This window comes from Sander vitreus, chromosome 8, assembly GCF_031162955.1.
Source record: "Sander vitreus isolate 19-12246 chromosome 8, sanVit1, whole genome shotgun sequence".
NCBI classification, from domain to species: domain Eukaryota; kingdom Metazoa; phylum Chordata; class Actinopteri; order Perciformes; family Percidae; genus Sander; species Sander vitreus.
Window position 1 is genome coordinate 27,251,585 of NC_135862.1, and position 23,920 is coordinate 27,275,504.

Sequence of the window (23,920 nt, forward strand, 5' to 3'; positions counted from 1 at the left end):
TTTACTCTTTCACTGAATTTTTGCTGCTTCAATCCAGATGAGTATTGAAAAGTATTTTCCTCGACTGAAAAAGGCACGCGTTGAGGATGAGGACCAGCCTGAACCAGAGGTATCAGTCTGAAACAGAGCTGAACAGTCCGACCAGTGTAATTAGTTATGTTATTAATTTGTTTACAATATTTTCAGGCTTCAACCAGTGCTGCTCACGCAGAAAGACACACTGGGAGAGAAAGAGATAGATTCGTTAGGCATTGAAGAAAGAGTAGGAGAGGAGGACAGCATCCAACAGCGTGTCAGGAAGTTTGGTTTGCGCTTTTGTTTTTCATGAATATCACATGCAATGCTTCGGAATCGTTCTCTCAGTTTATAAGGAATTTTTGAAATGACAACTTTGAGGTTTGCAGACATGTCAAGTTCTCTCATGTCCTGCAAATCAGAAAAGGCGTAATCCTGGAGGAAAGACACATTTTCAGCCTTACCCTAACCCTAACAGGCCAGTTGAGCACTTTTTCAATATAAGCTACTGTGATCTATGTTTCATTGCCAAAGTGGTCTTGTAGGAGAGCTTTGGCTGCTTCAAACCCTCTTTCAGGACTCATGTGTAAACAGCTTTGTACAAGGTCCCGTGGGCGCCCTCTAGTGTATCTCTCCAAAAAATACATGCAGTCCACTTTAGTAGTACTTTTCTCTTCTACACAGTGTTTAAAGGCTTGCATGAAAACTTTGAACTTTAAAGGATCACCTTCAAACACTGGTATCTCTCTTGGTGGTAGTTGACTTGCCCTTTGTTAAAACAAACAATTTTGATATTTCATTTTGTCTTTGCAGAATCTGTATTGTGGAATTTTGATTAATTGCATGTTCAACATTTTTAATCCTTGCTCTTGTGACGGGTAAGGTTTTATTTTCCACCCTGGAATCTTTGAGCATTGAATCCGAAATGACAGTTGTTTCTTTTGTCATTTGTTTCTCACCATAGGATTCCATTCCATCTTGATCTGAAAAGGCCTGCAAAACTGCAATTTCTGCACCAGAGGCTTCAATCTGAGCATCCATTTCCAATTGCTCCATTTGTTTGAGCAATGACTTTGCCTTTTTCTCCTGTGCATGGTTCCGTTTCATAGTTGCTGCGTGCGCCAGTAGTGCGGCTCTCTTGGCTTCGGCTTGTGCCCGTGCAATTTCAATTGAGGATTTGTTTGATCGACTCGAAACTCTTGATCCAACATTTGACACACTGTCCATTGGTTTTATTTCATTGTCATCAATGTCAACATCCTCATTTCCAGCGGCTCCATCATTTGCATTTGTCAAACGTTTTGTCAAATTTTGGTAAAATTCATTGACACTCAAAAGTTTTGCCTTGAACCAAATGTCCTGTTTTTCCTTTTCTTCCACAGGTAACAACTCTAACAGAGTATTTTGTGCATCCTTTGCGTCATTGATTAACATTTAATATTTGTTGAAGTTTTGGTTTATTCCCATTTCATAACCAGATTCACACATCAACCCTCGTATTGTCTTTTTTAGGTTGGCAGCTTTATTAAGTGTAGATTTTCTTAGTTTCTCTAAGCCATCTATTTTATAAAGCAATGCCTTTGTTGTGAGTTTTTCTGGTCGCTTTTTGACAGAGGCCACACCCTCATTGTCAGCTTGAGCTTGCGCTTCAAAATCAGCGCCAGGTGCAGCTGCACCCACATCAACCTCATCGTCCTCCAGGTTACCGTTTGTTTAACCACTCGTCTTTCATTCAAACGTTTTACCTTTATCACTTGGCCTTGGTCAAAGAAACTGTCCTCAGCTGTCGATGTAGCGTCGCCGCACCTCAATGGCGGATCTAGAAAATTTTACATGGGTGGCAAAGGGGTAGCGAGAGATCTTGGCAGGGTGGCAGGGGAAGACGGTGCATGGGAACCCCCATATGTAAACGCACTGCTATGCCCTACTATGCCCTGCAACACCCTGCTACACCCTGAACTGCTACAACTATTATTTCTAGTCATATTTTCATTATCTTTATTGTTACTATAATTGCCACTGTTCATCATACCAACTGCTATAATCATTATGAATCATAATTCTCTATATCTGTATATCTGTATCCATCTCTGTGTCCCAACCGGCAGCGGCAGATGGCTGCCCACCAAGAGCCTGGGTCTGTCTGATGTTTCTGCCCAAAAGGACCTTTTTCCTTGCCACTGTTGCACCAAATGCTTGCTCTTGGGGGAATTGTTGGGTCTTTGTAAATTATAGTGTGGTCTAGACCTACTCTATCTGTAAAGTGTCTTGAGAAGAGTGAACTCTCTAGCTGAAAATGAATTAAATGGCTTGATCATATTTACTGATACAGACAAATAGAACAGAAAATAGAACAGAATGACTTATTTTATCAGTAATTATGATCAAACAAAAGGTCAAACAAATGCTATGATAGAGAAACTGTAAAACATAATTGGATAATCTATGTATATATGTAAATCTTTACATATCTAACCCTATAACATATACAACCGAAATGGAAATAGCCAAAAACTGAAAACATGTAATGTCACTGAGTGACCCTGTCATCTTCATCTGCCTCCTCCTGATCACTCTCTGCCTCTGTCCCTCTCTCTGAATCTGCAGCCTCCTCTTCATCCTTCACAGTTAATTCTTCCTTTCCCTTTTCTCTTTCACTTATTTCTGCATCTCCTTCTGTGGTTGACACCAGACCCTTCTCAGTTGTAACTGAGAGTGGGTCTGGGCAAGGTTCATTCGCAGCTCATTTCCAAAGGGGCGTCATCAGCGGACGCCGCTCAAATGCCTCTGGGCGCAATTGGCTAGCCCTTCAACCAATCAGACCAACGATCTGGGTGACGTAGCAGCAACAGCGGCATCAACTGGTTGCTGTGCTTTGGTAGCTGCCATGTTGAATGTAAACAAAAAGCTGCTCACCATCGCTGCGCTATTGTCATCATGTAAAGCCCGTCTCAACGGTTGTGATTGGTGTAAAGCCCGCCTCAACGGTTGTGATTGGTGCCTCGATTTGGAAAAATTGGACATGGCCTTGAATGGGCTCTTGGCCAGATTGACTTGCAGAGCAAATCTCAAATTTGCCAGAAGTTCGTCAGGGTTTTCCCAGGCTAGACTTCACCTTCAGAGGCTCGGGGGCAGCTCAGTCGCTCCAGTCTTTGCTGGATGCAGGGCCACCACACCGCAGCAGACTCGCTGTGTACAAGCCAGACTGTGCGAACGCCGCTCTGCACGTTTGATGCAGGGACGTAGCTAAGTATTTGAGGGGCAGGGGGCTAAGATTAGATCTACAATTATTATTTATTATGAATTAATATAAATTAGTTTGTGGACATAGTGGCAGTTTGTTTTTACAAGCACAGTTTTTTGAACACCAAAGTTAGGGGGGCAGCTGGGTGTGCAAGGCCCTACAGTGAGGGGTCAGCTGCGCCCCCTTGCCCCCCTGTAGATCTGCCCCTGCCGCACCTGAGTTTCCAGTCTGCACTGCTCCGCGCAACCGCGTCTAGCTGCCCACGATCTCCAATGCGCAGTCCACTGCCCAGCACCAACCTCCGATGTCCAACCGCACCGCGTCCAGCCGCCCACACTCTCCAATGCGTTGGCCGCTGCACCAGCGCTTTCACTGTCTGTTTTTGCCAGCGCGCTCCGTGGCCGTGATGGACAACAAACACATCGGCCCCCCATCATCCGTATAGAAGTCAGTCAGAAGTTTTTTTACTTCATGTTGCCGCACATTTGTTCCTTTGTTTGGTCGGTAATTAACGCAGCATTGGTGTAGATGCATGTTTTTGAACAAACAATTGCCAATCAATAACTTGCTGTCCAAAAGTTCAAACTTAAAGTTGGATATGACAATCTGTTTATTTTAAATAAAAAAATAATCAAACAAAATGATAGTTCTTTTAGTCTTACCACGTTATCATACACTTTAAATCAAAGTTTACTTTAATTTTAATTTAAATCACCAAATTTACAATACAATACACCTAACCACGGTCAAAAAACTGTGACCTTGCTGTGCGCAACATAGCTGAACCAATTAGGCCACATTTAAATAAACTTTTTCAATAGTCTTAATTAGCTTTGTATCAACTCATTTGGCAATGGCTTAATTGTAACGGACGTTCATTAATATCAAAAAGTTACGCACTAAAGCTTTAAGATTATACATCAATACTATCCCACTAACAGATTTTTGCAAAGATTAAAAAAAAGATGTGGATGCGTTATTCTTCTTGTGATATATAGCTACCCTGAAGACATTTTTTAATTTATTATGGAACTCTTGTTCAAACAATTTGTGAATAGACATAGGCCATGTGATCACTCAACTCCCTGACCCAAATGTCTCCCTTTGTTTTAAACATATATTGTTTAGTTTCACCAATTACACTTCTGCTCTACCAAACTAGTATTATATTATCATCAATATTCTATTACCTAAATGGCATTCATAAATGTAAGTAGGCCTACTCTTATCAGAAACCAGTATTCATTGTGTTTGAAAATAAAACCAAACATATAAATATAAGAACTATTTTATATTCTAAAAATAAAAAATAAATAAAAACGCTGAATGTATGTGCTCTCTATAACATCATATTTAATCTGATGTCATGTTTTTCTGCCATTATTGTAACCCGCGTGGCGGTTATTGTTCATGTCAACTTTCAATAAAGTGTGTTAATAAATCTTTAATACATCCATGGTTTAAAGGATTAATAATAAATGTCAGTAGCTATATGCGTGCACAACAACTTTAGAGTTGGCTGACATGATCACGGAGATCTTAGTGTGGGCTGGAATCAATAAGCGGAACTATTGATAATCGTTTTTAGTAGAAAGAGGACTCATATTTTGGTTACACAGTGTCTATAATCCTGTTGGGGAGTTTTCGCTATGACTATCTTGTTGAAAAGTTTAGGACATATTCCGAATGTTTTCGGTAGATTGGTAACGGAAACAGTTCGTGTCCACTGCAATGTGAAGAACGCACCTTTTATACAGAGGGCAATACTCTCCTCTGTGTCGGTCAGCAGCTTTTCGGATGTGAAGGACGAAGTGCAGCAGCCTTTAAGACACCTCAATGCTTGAGCTCCTAGTATGACCGCTGTCCGAGAAGCCATTAAAGTAAGACGATACAGGATAAACATGTGATTTAGGTAACGTTAGTGACGCGTGGATGGAGCTTGATTAACCTTTTTAGCCTATATTTGTTTCGAAAAAGATTATAGCATCGGGGCTTCAATCGCAGCAAACAGCGACATCGGTGGTTTGTAAAATGCACAGCAGATCAACGTTAACGTTTGAGCCGAAGCACTAACGTTACCACACCTCACTGATTTTAATAGTTGTAGTAGGCCTATCGTTACTGTGAAATACAAGTTTAAAAAACCCTGTATTATTACATCGGTTCAGATATGTGCTGTATTAAATGTAGATGGTAATTTCCAATATGTTACAGTAAAATGTTTTTGTTGACATTAAATATAAAGCTTATTGGTGTAGTGTGGGCTTAGATTAGTATCCACTGAGGGTTCATGTGTTTTAACTAAATGGTTGATATTTATGTAAAATTTCACATCATATGAGTCACAATGTGATGTGACTGGAGAATGATGTTGATTAAATTAGCCCATTACTTTTATTACCTAAAAGCAGCCACAACGGGAAACGTTCCATATTAAATTCATTCATTCATTGTCCCGTAACCCTACGTACTCTGTTAATGGTGTGGTACTTTACCGTCCGACATCGAAATTCTAGACAGCAAAGTATTAGTACACGTTTTTAGACGTAGCTACGTCAATATATAATATAACATTACTTTCATGACAATGTGTACTATAGTACACACAATTAAGCCGTTCTTAAATGCATGTTGAAATATATACCTTAATTGTATTTCCAACAAAAATAAATATGTGACCATGTATATAAATACTGTGGTGTAATCTTAGTTAAAACACCTAAATTGATTACACAATCTAAATGGGATTGCCACATTTGGCAAGTTATTAAATTCAACCTTCATTCAAATACTATTGAGAGATGACTTTTGGTAACGGGTATCAGGATTCATTATGTGACCATGGGAAAGTTGCAGCATGTTATGTAAATGTTACACACTGAAATATATAATATCATTTTGAAGACATCAAAGCATTATTGGAAGCGATGTGCATCATAAAAGAATTATGTTGCTTTTGTCCCGCCACAGGTACAAGACTAAGACCAATGAGCTGATCTAGGAGCTTGGTATTGCCTATCCCATAATTGACGGCATCCCCAACATGATCCCTCAGGAGGCCAAACTCATACAGAAAGACACAGATACCTCAACCACACCAGCACAGGGGTAAAACTCCATCACACCACCTTCGGCTCACTCAAGCAAGCCGACTCAACCTTGTGTTTTAAAGGCTGTTGTACTGAATGAGACAATACTTCTGTAACACTGTGACCGGATCCTGTTCAGGTCAAATGCTTTATTGTATTGCAACACAGTGAGAACCTATTCTGCATTCTAGCTACCTGGCTAAAACTACATGTAATATATCACCTCAGGTATTTATGTACTTCAGTAGTGCCCTGTAATAGAACCCAATCTGCAAGTATGTTCTCCCTGTCCATGATGGTGGGGCTGGTACCAATAGTGTCACTCTTTGGTTTGTTCTACTCTGCTGCAGTGGATGAGAACTTCCCTCAGGGCTGCACGAGCAGCAGCAGTTTGTGTTTCTACAGCCTGTTGCTGCCGGTCACCATCCCTGTCTACGTCTTCTTTCACCTCTGGAGCTGGATAGGGATCAAGCTTTTTAGACACAACTAGGCCATTCTGATTCTGTTCTGTTAAAGGAAAAATCTACCTGAAAACACTTCAGTACAATTAAAATCATCTGTTGGTGATGTTTCTTCCATTTCTGGACCCATTTTGTTTGTTGGTTAATAAAAGGTAAAAATAGAATGGTTTGACTTCACATCAGCACATTACAAGCACAGCTACAATGGAGTTTAATAGCAGAAAAAATTGCTTTCTCTACAGTCACTAGAATGAAGTACTGCTGTTATACAAGAATATACATTGTGATTGAGATAACAAGGAAATGGACACATTGCAGGGCATGAGGCGGAACTAGATCAGGCAGGCTGAAGAAAATTAAATGCAACAAAAAATTACAACTCTTTTTTTACGGTGGAGGGCTTTTGTTTGTAATCAGCTGATAAAAAAAGATTATTTTCCTTTTGAGTAGTGGTACAGTAAATACAGGAAATCCTGAACATTTGGTTGGTGCAGTGTGATGCTCCATGTCATCTGTGTTAATTCTGAGCCTTGATGTAGTTCACATTGTATGTCATGTGACAAATTACATATGCACATTCATTACTGCGGAGGGGAAATTAATAAAGTATAGTACACAACCTAATATTGAAACTTCACTGTGTAATTTTAGAAAAACACTGTTAAAACTCAGACAATATATCTTACAGGTTGAACAGTAAGTAAACCACAGGTTCTACACAATAAATAAACATTTATTGATAAGACTTGCTTTCATACGGAACAGAAAACAAACAACTATGAACTACAATTTGATGTTCCCTGAAAACATTCAAAAAACAGTCAAACTGATATTTAAGGAAGTAATACACAGCATCTGTGCACTTAAAACACTATCAACAATATAAGTCTAAGTTGAAAATGTAAACAATGGACAAATGCATCAAGTCATCATTTATATGATGAATATTTCTTTTTGGATTTTTCTCCAGAAGTTCATTTTGGGACAGAATTTCCTTTCTTATTGTTAAATATGACTGCATTTTTCTTTTCATGTGCCTAATAACATCCAGCATGACAAGTTGAACTTTCTACTGTATATCATAAAGGGATTGACTGCCCTTACACTGTTAACATCACCCTTTTCTACTGTGATTATTACCTCTCAAGAGCAAGGTTGAGATTGAGTTTTATCGTAAAGAGTTGAATTTTAGTTAATCCGATACATGGCTGCTTTTAAATGCCAAGCCACTTAAATACTGTTTCAGACATTAAAGGGTGTCTAGCAGACAACGTAAGAATGTGGCAGCCCCTGACTGCAGGTAAGTGTCAGCAAACCTCTATTTCCGTCCTTTTATATGACCTCAGTGGCCCTTTCTGCTTTTCACCTCTCTGCCTTGAGCAAGTTTCATCAGTGGAGACTCTGGTCTGGGTGACTGTCCTTCTCCTTTTGTCTTGAAAAAGAAGGACTCATTAAGTCTCATCTGGACTGCCCTCACCTGAAGTCAAACAAAAAGTCATTTTGTTACTGAACAGTGGCATAATGTGCACTTGAATTATTAGGCACCACAGTTTAAAAGATAAGGGAAGGCCCAAAACACAATTAGTACGTACATTCCAACCTTTCTACCCTGTCTGTGGCTCTCATCCGTGGTACAGTTTTTTCTTTTTAGCATTGTTCCATGGATGGCAAACATAGTTTCATAGGGGCAGTTGTTTAAGGATTATGTCAAAATTATGTCTAAGATCAGAGGTCATTTTACCCCGTAAGTGAGTACTAACTTTATGTTAATACTAATTTAGCAAAATAATGACTCATAGATGCAAATGTTATGTATTGCACTTCAACGCTAGACACACAATACACGATCATTTTATGGTTTAATGAAAGTTGTGTCATTGTTGCCCTATACAATTTTTTTTGCAGCACCCTATTTCTGTTAAGTCAGGGACACACTGGCCGCGAAAGCACAATTTTTTCATTTTGCCTCCCATGTTATCCAATCTGTCTATTCACACCAGCCGCAATCAGGAGCAGAACCCCCATGGGCTGCAGCGATCGTTTGGCGTCTCCTGTATTTCTTGCGCACTTGAATGTGCCAAACCAGGTAGGTAATCAAATACAGGAAGGCCCCAGCGCAGGCGGATACTTTACAAAGTAAAACACATTTCAAAATAAAACACTTAGGTTTATGGTGATTTTGGCCATCTTGACTTTTTAGCTGTGTCTAGAGTGAGACACGTGATCAGGCACATAGAGGGACACACACACACACACACACACACACACACACAGTGGTTGTTGTTGGGTGACTACCAAACAATGGTAGTATCTATGAGAATTGACTCCCTTTTGGAGCCAGCTTCTATTAGCCATTTGAGGAACTGCAGTTTTTGGCCCTTCTGCATTGGCTTCATTTTTCAGCACCGGAGGTTTCGGCTAGACTGTCCCCTATTTGTGTTTTGAGACATAAATCATTAATTATTCTTAGATAGTATGGGTCATATTTATTTGAATTTACATGAGCTTTATATTTAAATTGTTACCTACAGCAGATTTATGAAGAATCATGTAAAAGTTTTGATGCAAACTATAAAAAGGAAGCCAGCTTTCACCAAGGGGCCACATATTTTATTAATAGAAATGAATTTGGCCCACGGGCCACTATTTCCCTGTTTCTATGAAGGTAAATATGGTGCAAAATGTGAGAGCTTGTAGACTTGATGTGAGTGAAGGTTTAAAGGAGAATTCCGGTCGCCTTTAACATGTATCTATGTTGTTGTCACGTAATGCTGTCAGTAGCGAGAAAAACGAAAAAGAATCGGAATCGAACGCCGTGCAACCAGAAACCAGTAACATAGCTCAAACACAGCGTTCGTGATTCGACTGCTCATGACTGTTTTCTAAGATGGCGCCCGCATGTAAACATGAACGCTACAGTCTTTATAATCTATCTTTTTAATAAACTGTCTGTACGCTTACAAAGTTCTCAATGCTTCGGTTTACATGTAGGAACCCTCATTACGCTACCGTTGAAGTGTGGTGCTATTTTGAGCCTTGTTAGTGGTATAAAATAGTGATTTACCATCTGCAAAGGTAGCATTAGCAGCTAACCACCCGTTTGCGGTAGCTTGTTTAAAGCTAGAGACACATTCAATTAGCATGAAAACATGTCCCAGAGAACGTTCGACTCGGTACACATGTTTTTAACCCCTAGGTTCATTTTCCGCCGGAATTGTCCTTTAACATGTTCGAGATGTCATTACAAGTGCCTTGCCATGTGAACTGATTCCTTCCGAGTGAACACAGTGAATGCGTAGATGATAAGTGAAAGAAATGCATTAAAGTTGTGCTAATTCATACCTCTGTTTAGTTCCGGTGTTCCGGTGGTGAGACGGCAAGACGAGTGCTTAGGGACTGTCTACAAACTGCAACACCGAAAAGCGATACAAAAATATTTTCAAAAATAGGCATGTGCTTATTTTTTTAAAGTGCTGTAGTACAACTAGCAGGAGACAAGTTATAATTGAGGTAAGTTTGGAGACACTACCTTATTTAATCATTAAATTAATAAATATTTTTGTTGTATCTCTTTTCGGTGTTGTAGTTTGTTGACGGTCCCTAAGCACTTTCTTGCCATCTCAACACCGGAACTAAACAGAGGTATGAATAACTTTTATGCATTTCTTTCACATCTACTGCAGCCATATTCACTGTGTTCACTCGGAAGGAATCAGTTCACATGGCAAGGCAATTGTAATGACACCTTGAACATGTTAAGAGGCTAAAAGCATGTTTAAAACCTGCCCCGTTTCAGCCTCCTGGGTGCAAACTGTAGCAGTAGCATAACTCAGTGTAGGCAACACCGATTATTTTCGTTTTTCTCGCTACTGACAGCACTACGTAACAACAAACAACAGAGCTACATGTTGAAATTGACCGGAATTCTCCTTTAAAACATTTGGTTGACTAGCCAGTTACTGTACAGGAGCAGCACGGTGTATGTGGGATTGAGTGGGAATAAACTACAGGTGTTTTTATGGTAATGAAGGAACATGTCACCCAGTGCAGCTCATTTATGTATTTTTAATAGGACAACAATAGCGCACAGAGGCATAAGAAATGTGGATACTTTGACTTTGGATACACACACAATGCTTATTTGTAGGATCAACTAATTGTTGGTTTTGGTGGGATTTTTTCATGGGATTTGTTGACAGTATGAAAAATATAGAATGTTGCCAGCCTCATCCCTTTAGAGCAGTGATTAAATATTGGTTAGATTTTTGGCAGTTTTGCACGTTGTGCCAAGTGGTTTTCAGGTCAGATACTTTTTGTACATCATAGTGGTTTATGAAAAGTTTGACAGAAACAACTAAGGCCCTGCAATTTCAAGATGCATTGAATTTAGGTATCTTTTCTCCTCTGTAAACTACGTTTGACAAAAATGAGTTGACTAAATGACTAAATTCCTAAAAAATCCAAGTGTGATTATTGTAAATTGTGCAAAACATAAATATACAAGGTGGTCGAGTTTCATGTGGTATCACCTGGGTCAGGTCTAGCTTGCCAGTGCGACAGGGGGGCTCGTCCTCGCTGGAGATTGTTGTGTCTGCAGACTCTGACTTGGGGCTCAGAATTGTTGCACTTTTACCTTGTGTGCTTGAAGACCAAGTATGTCGACCAGAAGGGTCTTTCTTTATCTCTACATCTTTCATGTCTGAAGAGCAAGATGGATGCAGGTTGGGCTCTTTGTGGTTGATGCCTTGTATCTCTCCTGGTAAAGACAATGACTTCCCTGACAAACACATCCCAAGGTCTTTTCTGGCCCTGTGCGGCAGACTTAGGTCCAAAGGTTTCAAGTCCTCAAGGTGTACAGTCACTCTACTTTTTTGGCAGAAGTTGAGGTAGGAGGAGAGCTCAGTGGTGAAGAAGTTTTCTGTCTGTGTGGAAGTGCTTTCCATGGACATAGGTGGAAGCGCTGATGGCTCATCTGACAGACATGGTGAACGGGAATGTTTCTTTGACTTTGCAGTATCCAGGGGGGAGTTTACATCCATTGGCTCATCCAGGTATTCATTCACCACACTGGGCGTTACATGTGCAGGGCGTGGTCGTTTGGTCTCCCCAGTAAGGTTTGCATTTAACTCCCTCTTTGTCTGGAAGGATGATTTCTTCTTAGGATGCTGATGTGCTTTGCTTAACCACTCTTCTTCCTCCTCTTCTTCTGTGAGAAGTAACTGTACTGTCTTTGGCTTATGCACATGCTCTTTTGTCTTTCTGTGATGCTGATAGAAATGTGAGTCTTGTGGACATCCTTTAAGATGCTGTTTTATAAACGCCATAGATGTGTGCAGCTTGTCTCGTGGTGTTAACGTTTGAGGACTTGTAGTAACGGCTTTGTCACTGGCTTCACCACTAGAAGGTTCGGGGGGCGGAGAGCTGAATGTCTTCTGGGTGATAAACAGGTCCTGGCTGTTGATATCTTCATTAGTGCATTGAGATTCTTCAGCATGTCTTTGACCCTGGCTGTGTCCTGTCACTGTGACCTGTGAGCAGCTCTCACTGTCTCTCACAGCTTCATTCTCTAAGGGGATGCTCTCTTTGGGAGATTGCTGAGACGAAGAGACAAATTTAGGACGTTTGATACAGATATAGCCTGGTGATAAATCAAATGCCACTTTCTTTTTTCTTTTAGTTTTCTTCTTGCAGTCTTGGTCAGGTTTTAGCTTGTTATAACTGTGTGGATTCAATGTTTCAGGCTTCACAGTAGATTTTGCTTGGGCACTACTGCCCTGTGTAAATATTAAATTGTCATCTAGTTCCAAAGCCAATCTCTTTTTCTTCTTTTCTTTTTTCTTTTCTTTCCTTCCATCAATTGCTTCTTTGAATTTTGAGTGTTTCTTTTTCTTTTTTTTCTGGATGTTCTCATCTGTTTTTATGTTGTTTTTGGATTTTAGGCATTTTTTGTCCTTTTTGGAGGCATTTTTTCTTTTTTCTTTCCCAGGTGTCCAGGCCCAAGACTCCCATAATAAGTCTGTCTCCTCACCGTTGCTCATGGGTCTGTTGAACAGAAAGAGGAAAGTGCATACTTAAAAATAAAGTTACATACAGCAGTCTTGAATACATAGTTTTATATTGGTCTAACACTGGTAGACTCACTCTAATGAAAGGAAATGCTAGATAACAGAAGATTATGCTATCCCTAAATGTAATTTCTAGTTGCTACATTTTTCTGTTACTACTTAACGTTGTTATTACAGAATGTTACAAGCATTTCATTAACAAGCTCTGTGCCAAAACAATGTGGTGTCATCCCACTAGGGGTGTCTTGGTACAGTCTCATATTTCTAGAACACTTTTCCAACTGACAGACACAGCCTTGTAATAAAAAAACTCTGTTAAAAGCAATCCAGTACACCACCACAATACCTACTGTGTTTTCTCTACATGATTATATTGTTATTTTTGTAGCATTTGTTTTACTTAGTGTTTATTTATTTTCATTATCAATTAATCAAAGGATAATTTTCTCGATTAATCATAGTTGAAATGTCAAAGAATTTAAAAAAAATACTGCTTTTCAGAGCCCAGGATGACATCTACAAAAAGCTTCTTATGGCTGACCAACAGTCGTAATCATAGACATATTCAATTTACAATTATATAAAACTGAAAAAGCAACAAACATTCTCAGTAAATAAAAAAAAATTGCCAAGTAAGTTTTTAGCTATGGACTAATTCCTTGATCGACTAACTGTTTTAGCATAACTAGGACTGCCTAATAAACTATCAACCGAGTGTCTATTTATTTTGTCTTTTAACTTATTGGCTTCTACGATTTATGTGTACTTAAGTGTTCAGCTGAAATGGTTAGTTTGATTTATCGATTAGTCCATCGGCAAAAAAATTATCAAAACTATTTTGTTAATCTATTAGTATTTTTTTTAGTTATTATGGACTCTGTTCCAGGACCAGCAGGCTCAGGTACAGCTTCTTCCCCTCAGCGTTCACCTTTCAGAACTCTGCATCCAAGGTGACAGCAACATTCTATATTTATTCTGTTAATTCTCTATTGCTATTAGATGATAATCTGCATGTCGTTGTCTTAGTACCTGTTTATGTGCAATGACAATAACGTTGAATGTTATCTAGTCTACATGCAATAGCAACTAGGCCTGCTCCGAGACATTTTTGGTACTACATTGTAACAGAGCACATAAAAAACATAACAGGATAACGTTTTATATGATGGTCATTTGTACTATTTTAGCGCTTATTTGCTTTTTTAAAAGATGTGCTAGAATTTACTTTGAAAAAAAGTTAATTTCAGTTATCTGTGATATATTTGAAAGAATGTCTTTGCTAGTTAACATGGGAAACTGATAGCATTTCGATTTAGTATGGTAACGTTAACGTTACATACACAGGGGTCTGAAACAATGTAACTATCAAGTTGAAGAAGTGATTCTACTTGGAGAAATGGCAGCATGGATTTACAATTACTTATATTTTCGTATAGGGATACTGCATTTTTCACAGTTTTTTACATTTCAGTCTAGTTAATATTCTACTTGTCTAGTGCAAGTAGTCGCAAAATTTACGAAATCACGATGCCTTTAGCAAAACCAGACTGAAAACTGCTGAAAACGGTTTAGCATTAGTTCTCTTCTTCTGACCGTATGTTTTAGCGGTTCAAAAGGTAAACTTTATACCAAACGATTAATTTTGACCCATGTACCATAAACTGTCATTATACAAAAAACGTTTTTTGCAATAATTAGCTTACCTCAGAAGGCAGATTTAACTCTAGCCGGCTAACTCAACTTCAAAGACACCGTCTCTGCCTCGAGTTCATGTTGCATTCATGTGAGTCTCGTAAGGCCCGGCTTTAAACAACCAGAGAGAACATCTCGTAGTTAAAAGCATTGTATAATATTTAAGGAGTTTTAAAACTACAGAGTAGCTTTGAGGAGAGAAAAACAAAACACTTTTAATCATGAAATGTGCTATCCAAGTAGGCTACTTGAAAGATTAACCCCGGACGGAAGTATGTCAAAAATAAAAGCCGTGGGCGGATTGTCTCAGTGGGTAAAGCAGGCGCACATATACATGGAGGTTTATGCCTCGACGCAGAGGTCTAGGGTCGAGTCCGACCTGTGACGATTTCCTGCATGTCTTCTCCCTCTCTCTCCCCTTTCTCAACAAACTGTCCTGTCAATTAAAGGCGAAAAAAGCCCCAAAAAAATATCTTTAAAATAAAAGCCCAGAAAGTCATAAAGAAATAAAGATAGATGGATAGATGGATAGATAGGTAGATCTGGACCAATGGAAGTATTTTAGCAACACTAGTTGATTTTAGGCTACATGATGCGGTTTAATATTGTGCATTTATCCACCTACGCAGCAGCCAAATCTTTGAATAAGGAGTACATTGGTGCGAAAACGTTCGTAATATAGTTTAACCTAAGTAATTATTGCGTGTGCATAGCATAGTTTGTATAAAAAAGGTGCATAAGTTGCACTGTTTGCACTGTCAGACATTTAGTGTTCACCCTCTCACCGGTAGATGGCAGTATGAGTATTTAAATCTCTTTATGTACAGTCTGTGATTTAAATGTATACTTTTAAATCATCCATTATAAGATAAAGGAAAGGGAAATATACACAGTATTTACAGTATTGCACAGAGGGAATATTGATATTGCACAGTTAAGTAAACATTAATATTGCATTAATATGAGCGAGTTGTCAGTTGTTATGTACAGTCTACTTGGAGCAGTGTTGATTGTAAAATCTGATAGCAGCAGGAAGGAAAGAACAGCGGTATCTCTCCTTTAAACATCAGGAGTGAATTAGCCTGTCGCTGAAGAAGCTGCACAGTGCTGTCAGAGTGTCATGCATGGGGACATGTTCTCCATATTGCATGATAGCTTGGCCATCATGATCCTTTCTCGGTTCTGAGGGCATCCCAGGATAGAGCTGGCCTTCTTAACCAGTCTGTTTAGGTCTGTGTCTTTCTTAACTGTTAGCTCATATGCCAACATTTATCCAAGGTATTGATACAGATGTAGAGTATTCTGGATGATTAATTGAATTGGCCTTTTGGCTGCGCTCAGCTTTCTGGGTACAGAACAGTCACCCCAGTGGCTTATCACAGCAGGCCATGGAAAATACTGCAACATTAAAAACAAGCCTAGATTTACCTCTGTTTTCTTCAAATCTGTGTTTAAATTCACCCATCGCAATGCATGTACTGCAGGTGCCTGTGGATATGCAAATGCTTGCTGTTTTTTTTTTACATAATGCTATAGCCCCAAGTGATCAATTATGATGACTTTATAGAAAGGAAAATGGTTGTACCAATATTATGTCAAACTCATCTTACATACCAGTTGAATTTTTTTTTGGTCATGTTTTACTCCTTTGCAGCGAGCGTGTTTGAAAAGACTGAAGGGTGTAGATGATGTGGACATGGGCCACACATTGGTTGTAATATTCATCAGAAATCTATTCAGCAACATAAAATCATATCCATCTATTACATTGTATCTCTCAGTGTGTCTTTTAGGGCTACAACTAACTGTCGTTTATAATTGAATATATCAATATTTGCTGGGAAAAAGCCCCAAATAGAAAACGATATTCCAATTCAAAGACATGACATTAATGTGGCAGATAAGTAAAGTATTGATTAAACAAAGGCTGACCTGTGATTGGCTGCAGTCACTGAAACCCCAGTGGCTTATCACAGCAGGCCATAGAAAACACTGCAAGATTAAAAACAATCCTAGATTTACCTTTGTTTATCTTCAAATCTATGTTTAAATGTACCCATTGCAATGCATACTGCAGATGCCTGTGGATATTCAAATGCTTGCTATTTTAATGGAAAATGTTATTATATCTGACTGGGACAGAGTGCCATAATCTGTAATGTAATCTGAATTTTGCAAATTTCAATTGTATGGATATTTGCAAGCAATATTATAATTAAATAATTTAATTTAATTTTCTGTTGTTGCCCGATCAGTTCTTCCCTCTGAATAATTTATATAATCTCATTTTTTCCCAGGGAATCTCATTTAATCACATCCAGGCTTTGCCACTGAGTTATAGTAATGCACAGCATGTTGTACATATAACCAAAACTTGACGATTGTATTGAAAACATGGGAAATCATACATTCTGTCAGTATTGTCATAGATAAGAAAGCTTTATTTATACTGAGGAAAATTGCTGTTCAGCAATGCAATAGAAAAGTAGGACGAGTGCAAATGTAATTAGTATACAATACAAATCCAAAATATATGCAATTCCAAAATCAGGCATGGATCAGGGCGATTTGAGAATATGTTAATCCAATTGCAAACTAAATTGTAATATACTTAAATGCATAATTATGTACAGTGTAGAATGAAAGGAAAACTCAATCTATAGTTTACGTAATATTGACAAGTAACACGTTTAGACAACTTGATTGATTGACTTTGCAAATCATAACCAAATTCGGTGATTAAACGTTGACACGTTAATTCATGTTGAATAGTACCAAATATATTATAATTGTAATTATTTATCAAACAAGTAACAGACCAATAGTTTACAATTACATAAATAATTTGTTTGCAAAGTTATAAGGTTTACTTTTAAAATGACATTTGTTTTGCTTCAGTTAGTGATTTATGTTTGAATATATTGTCACAAATCTGACTTCCAAAATGTGTATGCACTTCTAAGTGTTATGCATCGATTTATAGACTTTTTAATATCTTTATTTTATTAACATTAAATAACTACTGATATTGTATGTATAGAAATGTGAAAAATAGGCCATATGGTTCTACCTTTCACATAGATAGAAAGACGTATCCTGTTATAGCCTATTCACCACCAGCTAGCTGGATAATCCTAACCTTAAACCAGCAGCCTACAAGACATGGACCATATACTGTGAAGAAGAACTAAACAATACCTTTTATCTTTTAGACTTTCCAAATTAGCTGTAAAGATCGTTTTATTCTAGCAAAACACTAACCGGAAGTCTACTCTCTGTCCTGTAACGTTCGTCTGTAACGTTTCGATTTGACGCTAGTCTACACATGGGGGGCAGCGCACTTATCATGTGAGTGAGGAACAGGTAGCTGAAGAGAATCACAGCGCCGACTTTACGGGTGTGTTAATCAACCTGTGAGGATAGTTTGTGACTTCCATTATCGTCATTTTGTGGATAAAACCGGGAGGACGCCAGCGGGACTGCTGCGTATTTTTCATGGACTCTCCGGTGTAAGTAGCTGAGAGCCGCGCTCGCGCTTTCGTCTGAGCATGAATAACGTTACAGACTGAACCCTAAATCAGGAATATTATTTGGAAATGGTTCATATATCACAAGCCCACACTGCCAGTAAATGATTTTGTGCTGTCAGTGTAATGCTTGTTTGAGGTTAGCGTTAACTGTTATGGGACTTTGCTGCTGCTGAATTATTTATCCCTGGTTGGTTGTAATTTTATAGATGGTCAAGGTACAACGCAGGTGACTGCAGGCTCCAAACAAAGGTTAACGTTATAATTAACGTTAAGTCAACTGGTTTACAAAAGCAGTTTAAGTCTATGAAATGAAATAATTTTCATAGACTTAAACTGCTGTTAATTACATTGATGGCAGTACTGCCATCAATGTAATTAGTAGTTACCAGGTGTAGTGTGGACGTACGTAAGACATAGGCCTACATACTTGACTGTCAGATAATACACAGATTAAAAGGAAGCGTCAAATTAGCTCGATTTTTACCTGCGCTATACCACTGGAAGTGTATTAAAGGAGGTGGCTTCATTTTTTCAGGGACCTGAATTACAATCAGGATAGAAGGCTCGTCTCATTTTAGAACCCGCAGTTGTTGTGGACTGGTTTTCAGTAGTAGGATATACTTTCACTTAATTTGCACTTTTGTAATGTAATGGATTAGTCTTCATAAAACTAGATCTGCATCCAAACCTAGAGTTCAGTAGGCCTACATCAGGCTGCTGACTGTGGTTTGTCTTAAAGGGAAACTTTGTCGATATTCAACCAACTTTGTATCATAATAATGTTGGAAGTATGTGTAAATGAACTATGGTAAACTTCCTTCCATCTTATCAGTGCCTAGATCTCCCTACTCACAGGCCAGTAGAACAACCACCAAATGACGCAAAACGCATCATTTGGTGGTATGCTGCTGGCCCTAGGGCCTGTTGCTCGAACTGCAGACTGTACTTCCATAGTCTCGCTTTGCCAGACCTACCCCCACAGCGCTGCGGACGGGGGTCTGGCTAGTGGTTTATTGGCATTTCTTTAAACCAATCACAATCGTCATGGATGGCGCTAACGGTGCTTCTGCAAAATAGCCTCGGGAAGGAACTTGTTTTGGTGGAACATGTGCACGTTCAAAGGTTGTTTTAGTCGTGCAACAGAAAACTCAGATTGGACAGATAGTCTAGCTAGCTGTCTGGATTTACCCTGCAGAGATCTAAGGAGCAGTCATAGTTAAGTCAAAGACTTAACTAGAGCAGTCATTAACCTGTAAATCTATTGCTGACAAAATATTATCCAAATGTGCCGGTAAACTGAAATTCCTGTATCGCAGGACAAGGCATCTAGATTATTCTATCAAGAAATTACTGGTTGTATCATTGATTCAATGTCATTTCGATTATGCATGTTGTGCTTGGTAGAGATGCTTTTAAAAGGGTAGGGTTGCTGCCAGTACATGTTAGAGTGGAGCAGTTAAAGTTGAACCATATAAAAATGGTTCATACACAGCATAATCACAATACTAGGGCCAGTGTCCGTTCTTGCTTTCCCTCAAAAGTGTAAATACCAGAGGGGCTTTTAGACGCAAGGTTAAGGCTTTTTTATGGAATAGAGTAGCCAATATTTTTTAATTAGAGTAGACTGATTATTTTATGTGATTTATGATTCTCTGATTTTAGAATGCTTTTAAAACTTGTATGATCTGTATTCTATGTTATTGTCTTTGACCTGAAATAGGTCTTCGTTATGTGTTGCATGTTTTAACACCAAGGACCATGTAAGTGTTTACACTTTAACATGCTATCCTTTGGATTATGTTGTTTGTCAAATCCAAAATAAATCAAATCAAATAAAAACCACTAAGAAAGCGGAAGGTACCGGACATCCAGCCGAAAAGAGTGAAATCTGGCGGAATTTCCGGTGGCAACGGAGCAATCCTGGAAGTGGAGCATCGTAGATGTAGACTAGTAATTCCATACAGACACAAAGAGTAGAGAGAGACAGACTCTCTCAATTCTCTATCTGCACTGCAAAAACAGAGGCTGAAAAAACTCAAATGAAACTGTAAACCTAGGCAGCACTGATCAAATAACCAAGATTCTGTTACTGCAATGCCTATTTCTAAAATGTTTTCAGAAACAAATAATTTCAGCTTACCGTTTAGCTGTAATACAAGATTGTTTGTTACCATCTGTATTGACGCCATTCTGTGTCACTCTACCTTGGATGGTTTAGACATAATGGCTAATAATCAAAATCGTTATGGAGAAAATTAATGGGATTTTTACTTCCGGAACCACACCGTTTAGCTTTATTTGTCTGGTGCGATGCAGTGCATTGTGGTTTTTGTAGGGTTACTAACTTGTTTTAGCAAAAAGGAATATCACAGCTTCTTTTCTGTTTTCTCTGGTCACGTAGCACCAATTTAAAAAAATGTTTGGGCCATTCTACTGCATAGACAGCCCAGTTTTATAAAAAGACCCTCTTTCCAGCAGTAAAATACTTATTTTAGGAGAGAGAACTGGGCATCCACTGGGGGAGCATGCCTATGTTCCCACAGCCCTATGTTCCCACATTTCTAAGAATTTTTCTTTTCACTGAAAATTAGGCCCCATGTTCCCACAATTCCCACATTTCTAAGATTTCTTTCCAAAAGTAGGCCCTATGTTCCCACATTTCTAAGAATTTTTCTTTTCACTGAAAATTAGGCCCCATGTTCCCACAATTCCCACATTTCTAAGATTTCTTTCCAAAAGTAGGCCCTATGTTCCCACATTTCCTTTTTCATAAATGTATATCAGATTTTATCCCCCTTTCTCCCAATTTGGTAGCCAATTACACCCAACCTATTATCCAGTAGCAATGGACTACAGATGGAATGTAACTCTAACCCTAACATAGGGCCTAATTTTAAGAAAAATCTTAGAAATGTGGGAACATAGGGCTGTGGGACCATTGGGCTGTGGGAACATAGGGCCGTGGGACCATTGGGCTGTGGAAACATAGGGCTGACCCCTCCACTGGTAATACACTCAGTGAGTGAGTTTGTATGGCTCCATTCATTTACATGTGTTTATGGATTTGAGATAAATAATGGTTAGGAAAAGCAATTGTTCTAAGTAGCTTAGGTAGTTGCTGAATGTGAGTGTTGGTTAGAAGCAGATTAGTCAGCATGAAGGGCTAATTGGTCAGAAGTCCAGGACTTGGACAAATCCTTGTTAAATTATGGTTTTAATCAGGGGTAGGCCTAAATGCAGGAAAAAAAGGCTTGCGTTACCTCGTTGCTCCTGTTCGTACACCATTACTGCTGACTAAAACATTTGCCATGTGCAACTTTGCCCAACCTAAGTTTTTACCCCTTTTCCATTAGCAGGTTGTATCATTCTTTCTGCGTTGTTGAGAAGCAAGACATGGGAACTTCAACAAACTGAAGCCTACATTTACTACCACTTAACAAGTAAACTGCTAATTTATTCTCTGTCTGATAGCCGACAGCTGTCTGCTCTGAGCTCATTCACCGTCACTCTCTCACACTCTACACACTAAGCACTGAGCTATTTCTTGAAGGAGCTACACTTCTCTTATAACACGACTATAGCCAGACAGAACTTCCTGTAGTTGGGCCGAATGTCCAAACCATCCAACAGTAAGGTTTTTCTTACCTTTAATCCAGCAGCAGGTAAATATCTAGATCAGCAACAGCAAAGTCACTATATACACAATAATATCTCACTAGTAATACATTTAAATAAAAAAATAAATATTCCTAACATTTAAATACCAAGTGAAGTTTAGAAAGAATGAAGAACACAGACGGTATCAGTCATTCATCCTGTCCTCTGTCCTCCTCCCTCTGCTGATGTGATTTACACTGCCTGCAGGTACCGCTGGTAGAGGGAGGAGGGGCTATTTGTCTCAGCCAGCAGCTAAGTTTACAAGTTTCCTTTAACTTACACCAGTGGAGAAGAGCAGAACAGAGCGGCACAGTATGCAGAAATATTGGATTTAAGTACTTGTTTTACCTCACACATTCGGATACGGTCAAACGAATCATTCAGACATCTGTGATTTTGCGATTAAATTAGTACCTTTGAAAATGCTGCTGCTGGATCACAGGTAAGAAATACCTGACTGTTGACCTTTCCCTTATGTTTAAATACAAAAATTGCTATGTGATTGAACCATGGAGTAATGTATGAGGTGCTGAGGTCACAGGTGCTAATTCGAACTCAAAGCCTAAAGACAAACCTGCAATGGTTGAAAGCATTGGACAGTTAGTTAATTTGAGTGCTTGTTTGGCTTCATACAGTAATGACGGTCTATGTGTTCATCAACGTTGTCCCCTGTTTGAGTGGCGCCGCAGTTTGTCTCATCATCTTGATTTTTGTATGGGGTCTTGACTCCTTTTGTGTTAACAAATTGTAACTAAACTGAATATTCTAACAATTGTATATAGAATTTCTTTTGTGTTTTTTCTATTTATGCTTTGATCTTCACTTCCTACTGTTATGCAGCCAACCCTCAAGATGTTAATCTCTGACCATTTCATGTTGGCATTTCCTACTTATCTGTACCATGATGCCTGTGGGGTAGGAAAAAAAAAAGCCGTTGCACAAGCTGTCCCTTCCTGGAATGAGTGGTTGACTTATAAGGGGTTGTCAGCCAAGGGGGAGAAGCAGCAGGACAAAAATACACCAGGGAGCCGAGTGTCACTGGCTGCCTGCTGTCAGATGAGACAGGCCAAGTTGAGCTCCACTATTTTAGAAGATTTTTGAAAGGTTGGGTTGAGAACCAGAATTTGAGTTGTAGAGTGATTGAAATGGGTCCTGGAAAGAAAATGTAGGTTAAAAGGAAAATACGCCCATTTTCAAAATTCATAGGTTATTCCTATGGCCTTAAAGGCTCTGAACACCCACACAAGTGATTTCAGTTATTCCGACTGATCAGACTCTGCTCAGGTTGAAGTTGAGCCGGAGCTCAGATTGGAATCAGTGGGGTCGAAAATCAAGCTGTTCCACTTAGCGCTCCCCCTAGAGGCCTGGAGAGCTTCCGTTGTGTAATCTGGATGCAGCGTTGTTATTTTGTTGCATTTGTTTTCGGTTTTTTGATTGTGTATTTTTCTTTTTGCATCGTTTCTGTTTTTGGAGTGTGTGCGCGCTTTTCTTTTTGCATCGTTTCTATATTTGCAGCGCGTTTGTGTATTTGGTTGTGTTGCGTGTATTTACAGCGCGTTTGCTAAATGCTGCTCGTGTTGTCAAATTAATGAAGAGGTTTTCTTAATTTGCTTTTAATTTGTCTATTTGCGTGTGTTTCATTAAGTTGCAGTGCATTTGCCTCTGTCGGCCACCGTACTGTATGATCTTCCCATTTCTGAACGAAAAGAGTGCAAAAAATCTATAGGTAGATAGATGCAACATTTTTCACTTGAAGGTCATGGAAACACAAAGTGCTTTTCTCACACAGCGCTTTGGGGTGAGAAACACTAAGTATAAACATAACGAGCAGCTTTGAGAAAACACAATTCTCTGAACATCATGCGGTTTTACTGATGCACTTTTGACATACTGCTCACAGCTTCCCTATAAATACACACACATTCTGTGCATTTCCTGCCTCCATTCTGTACTTTTACATTAATGACCCACTCCACTGTGCTGTGGTCTCCCACCAAGGGAATAACAAATATGTAGCTGATGAGTAGTTTTCTCCTTCTAAGCGCCCCTTATCTGTGGGTTAAGTATGGGTGTGTTGCTGTGGACCAGTCTGATGTGGTTTATAGATATTTACCCAGACGTTTCCCCTCCGGAAAGGTTGGCTTGGTATATTGTTGCAGTAGATACA

General features: G+C 39.0%; 3 protein-coding genes across 3 annotated transcripts in view; 2 read left to right on the forward strand and 1 right to left on the reverse strand.

Moving 5' to 3' along the window:
• The first annotated feature begins 4,854 nt into the window (after positions 1–4,854).
• On the forward strand, positions 4,855–6,926 carry LOC144522547 (phosphatidylinositol N-acetylglucosaminyltransferase subunit Y-like). Its single transcript, XM_078257718.1, has 2 exons — positions 4,855–5,139; positions 6,230–6,926. Exon 2 carries the CDS (start codon positions 6,626–6,628, stop codon positions 6,836–6,838), a length of 213 nt encoding a protein of 70 aa, XP_078113844.1. The 5' UTR covers positions 4,855–5,139; positions 6,230–6,625; the 3' UTR covers positions 6,839–6,926.
• On the reverse strand, positions 6,839–21,921 carry LOC144522546 (uncharacterized). The gene is made up of 3 exons (XM_078257717.1): positions 21,742–21,921; positions 11,339–12,851; positions 6,839–8,286 (listed from the first exon to the last, which is right to left on the reverse strand). The coding sequence occupies exons 2-3, from the start codon at positions 12,845–12,847 to the stop codon at positions 8,152–8,154; spliced, it is 1,644 nt and encodes a 547-aa protein (XP_078113843.1). The 5' UTR covers positions 12,848–12,851; positions 21,742–21,921; the 3' UTR covers positions 6,839–8,151.
• A 107-nt stretch (positions 21,922–22,028) lies between these two features.
• Positions 22,029–23,920, forward strand: part of LOC144522549 (F-actin-monooxygenase mical2b-like) — a 93,617-nt gene continuing 91,725 nt past the window's right edge. The window contains 1 exon segment of the mRNA XM_078257719.1: positions 22,029–22,195. The gene's annotated coding sequence lies outside the window, so the exon portion shown is untranslated.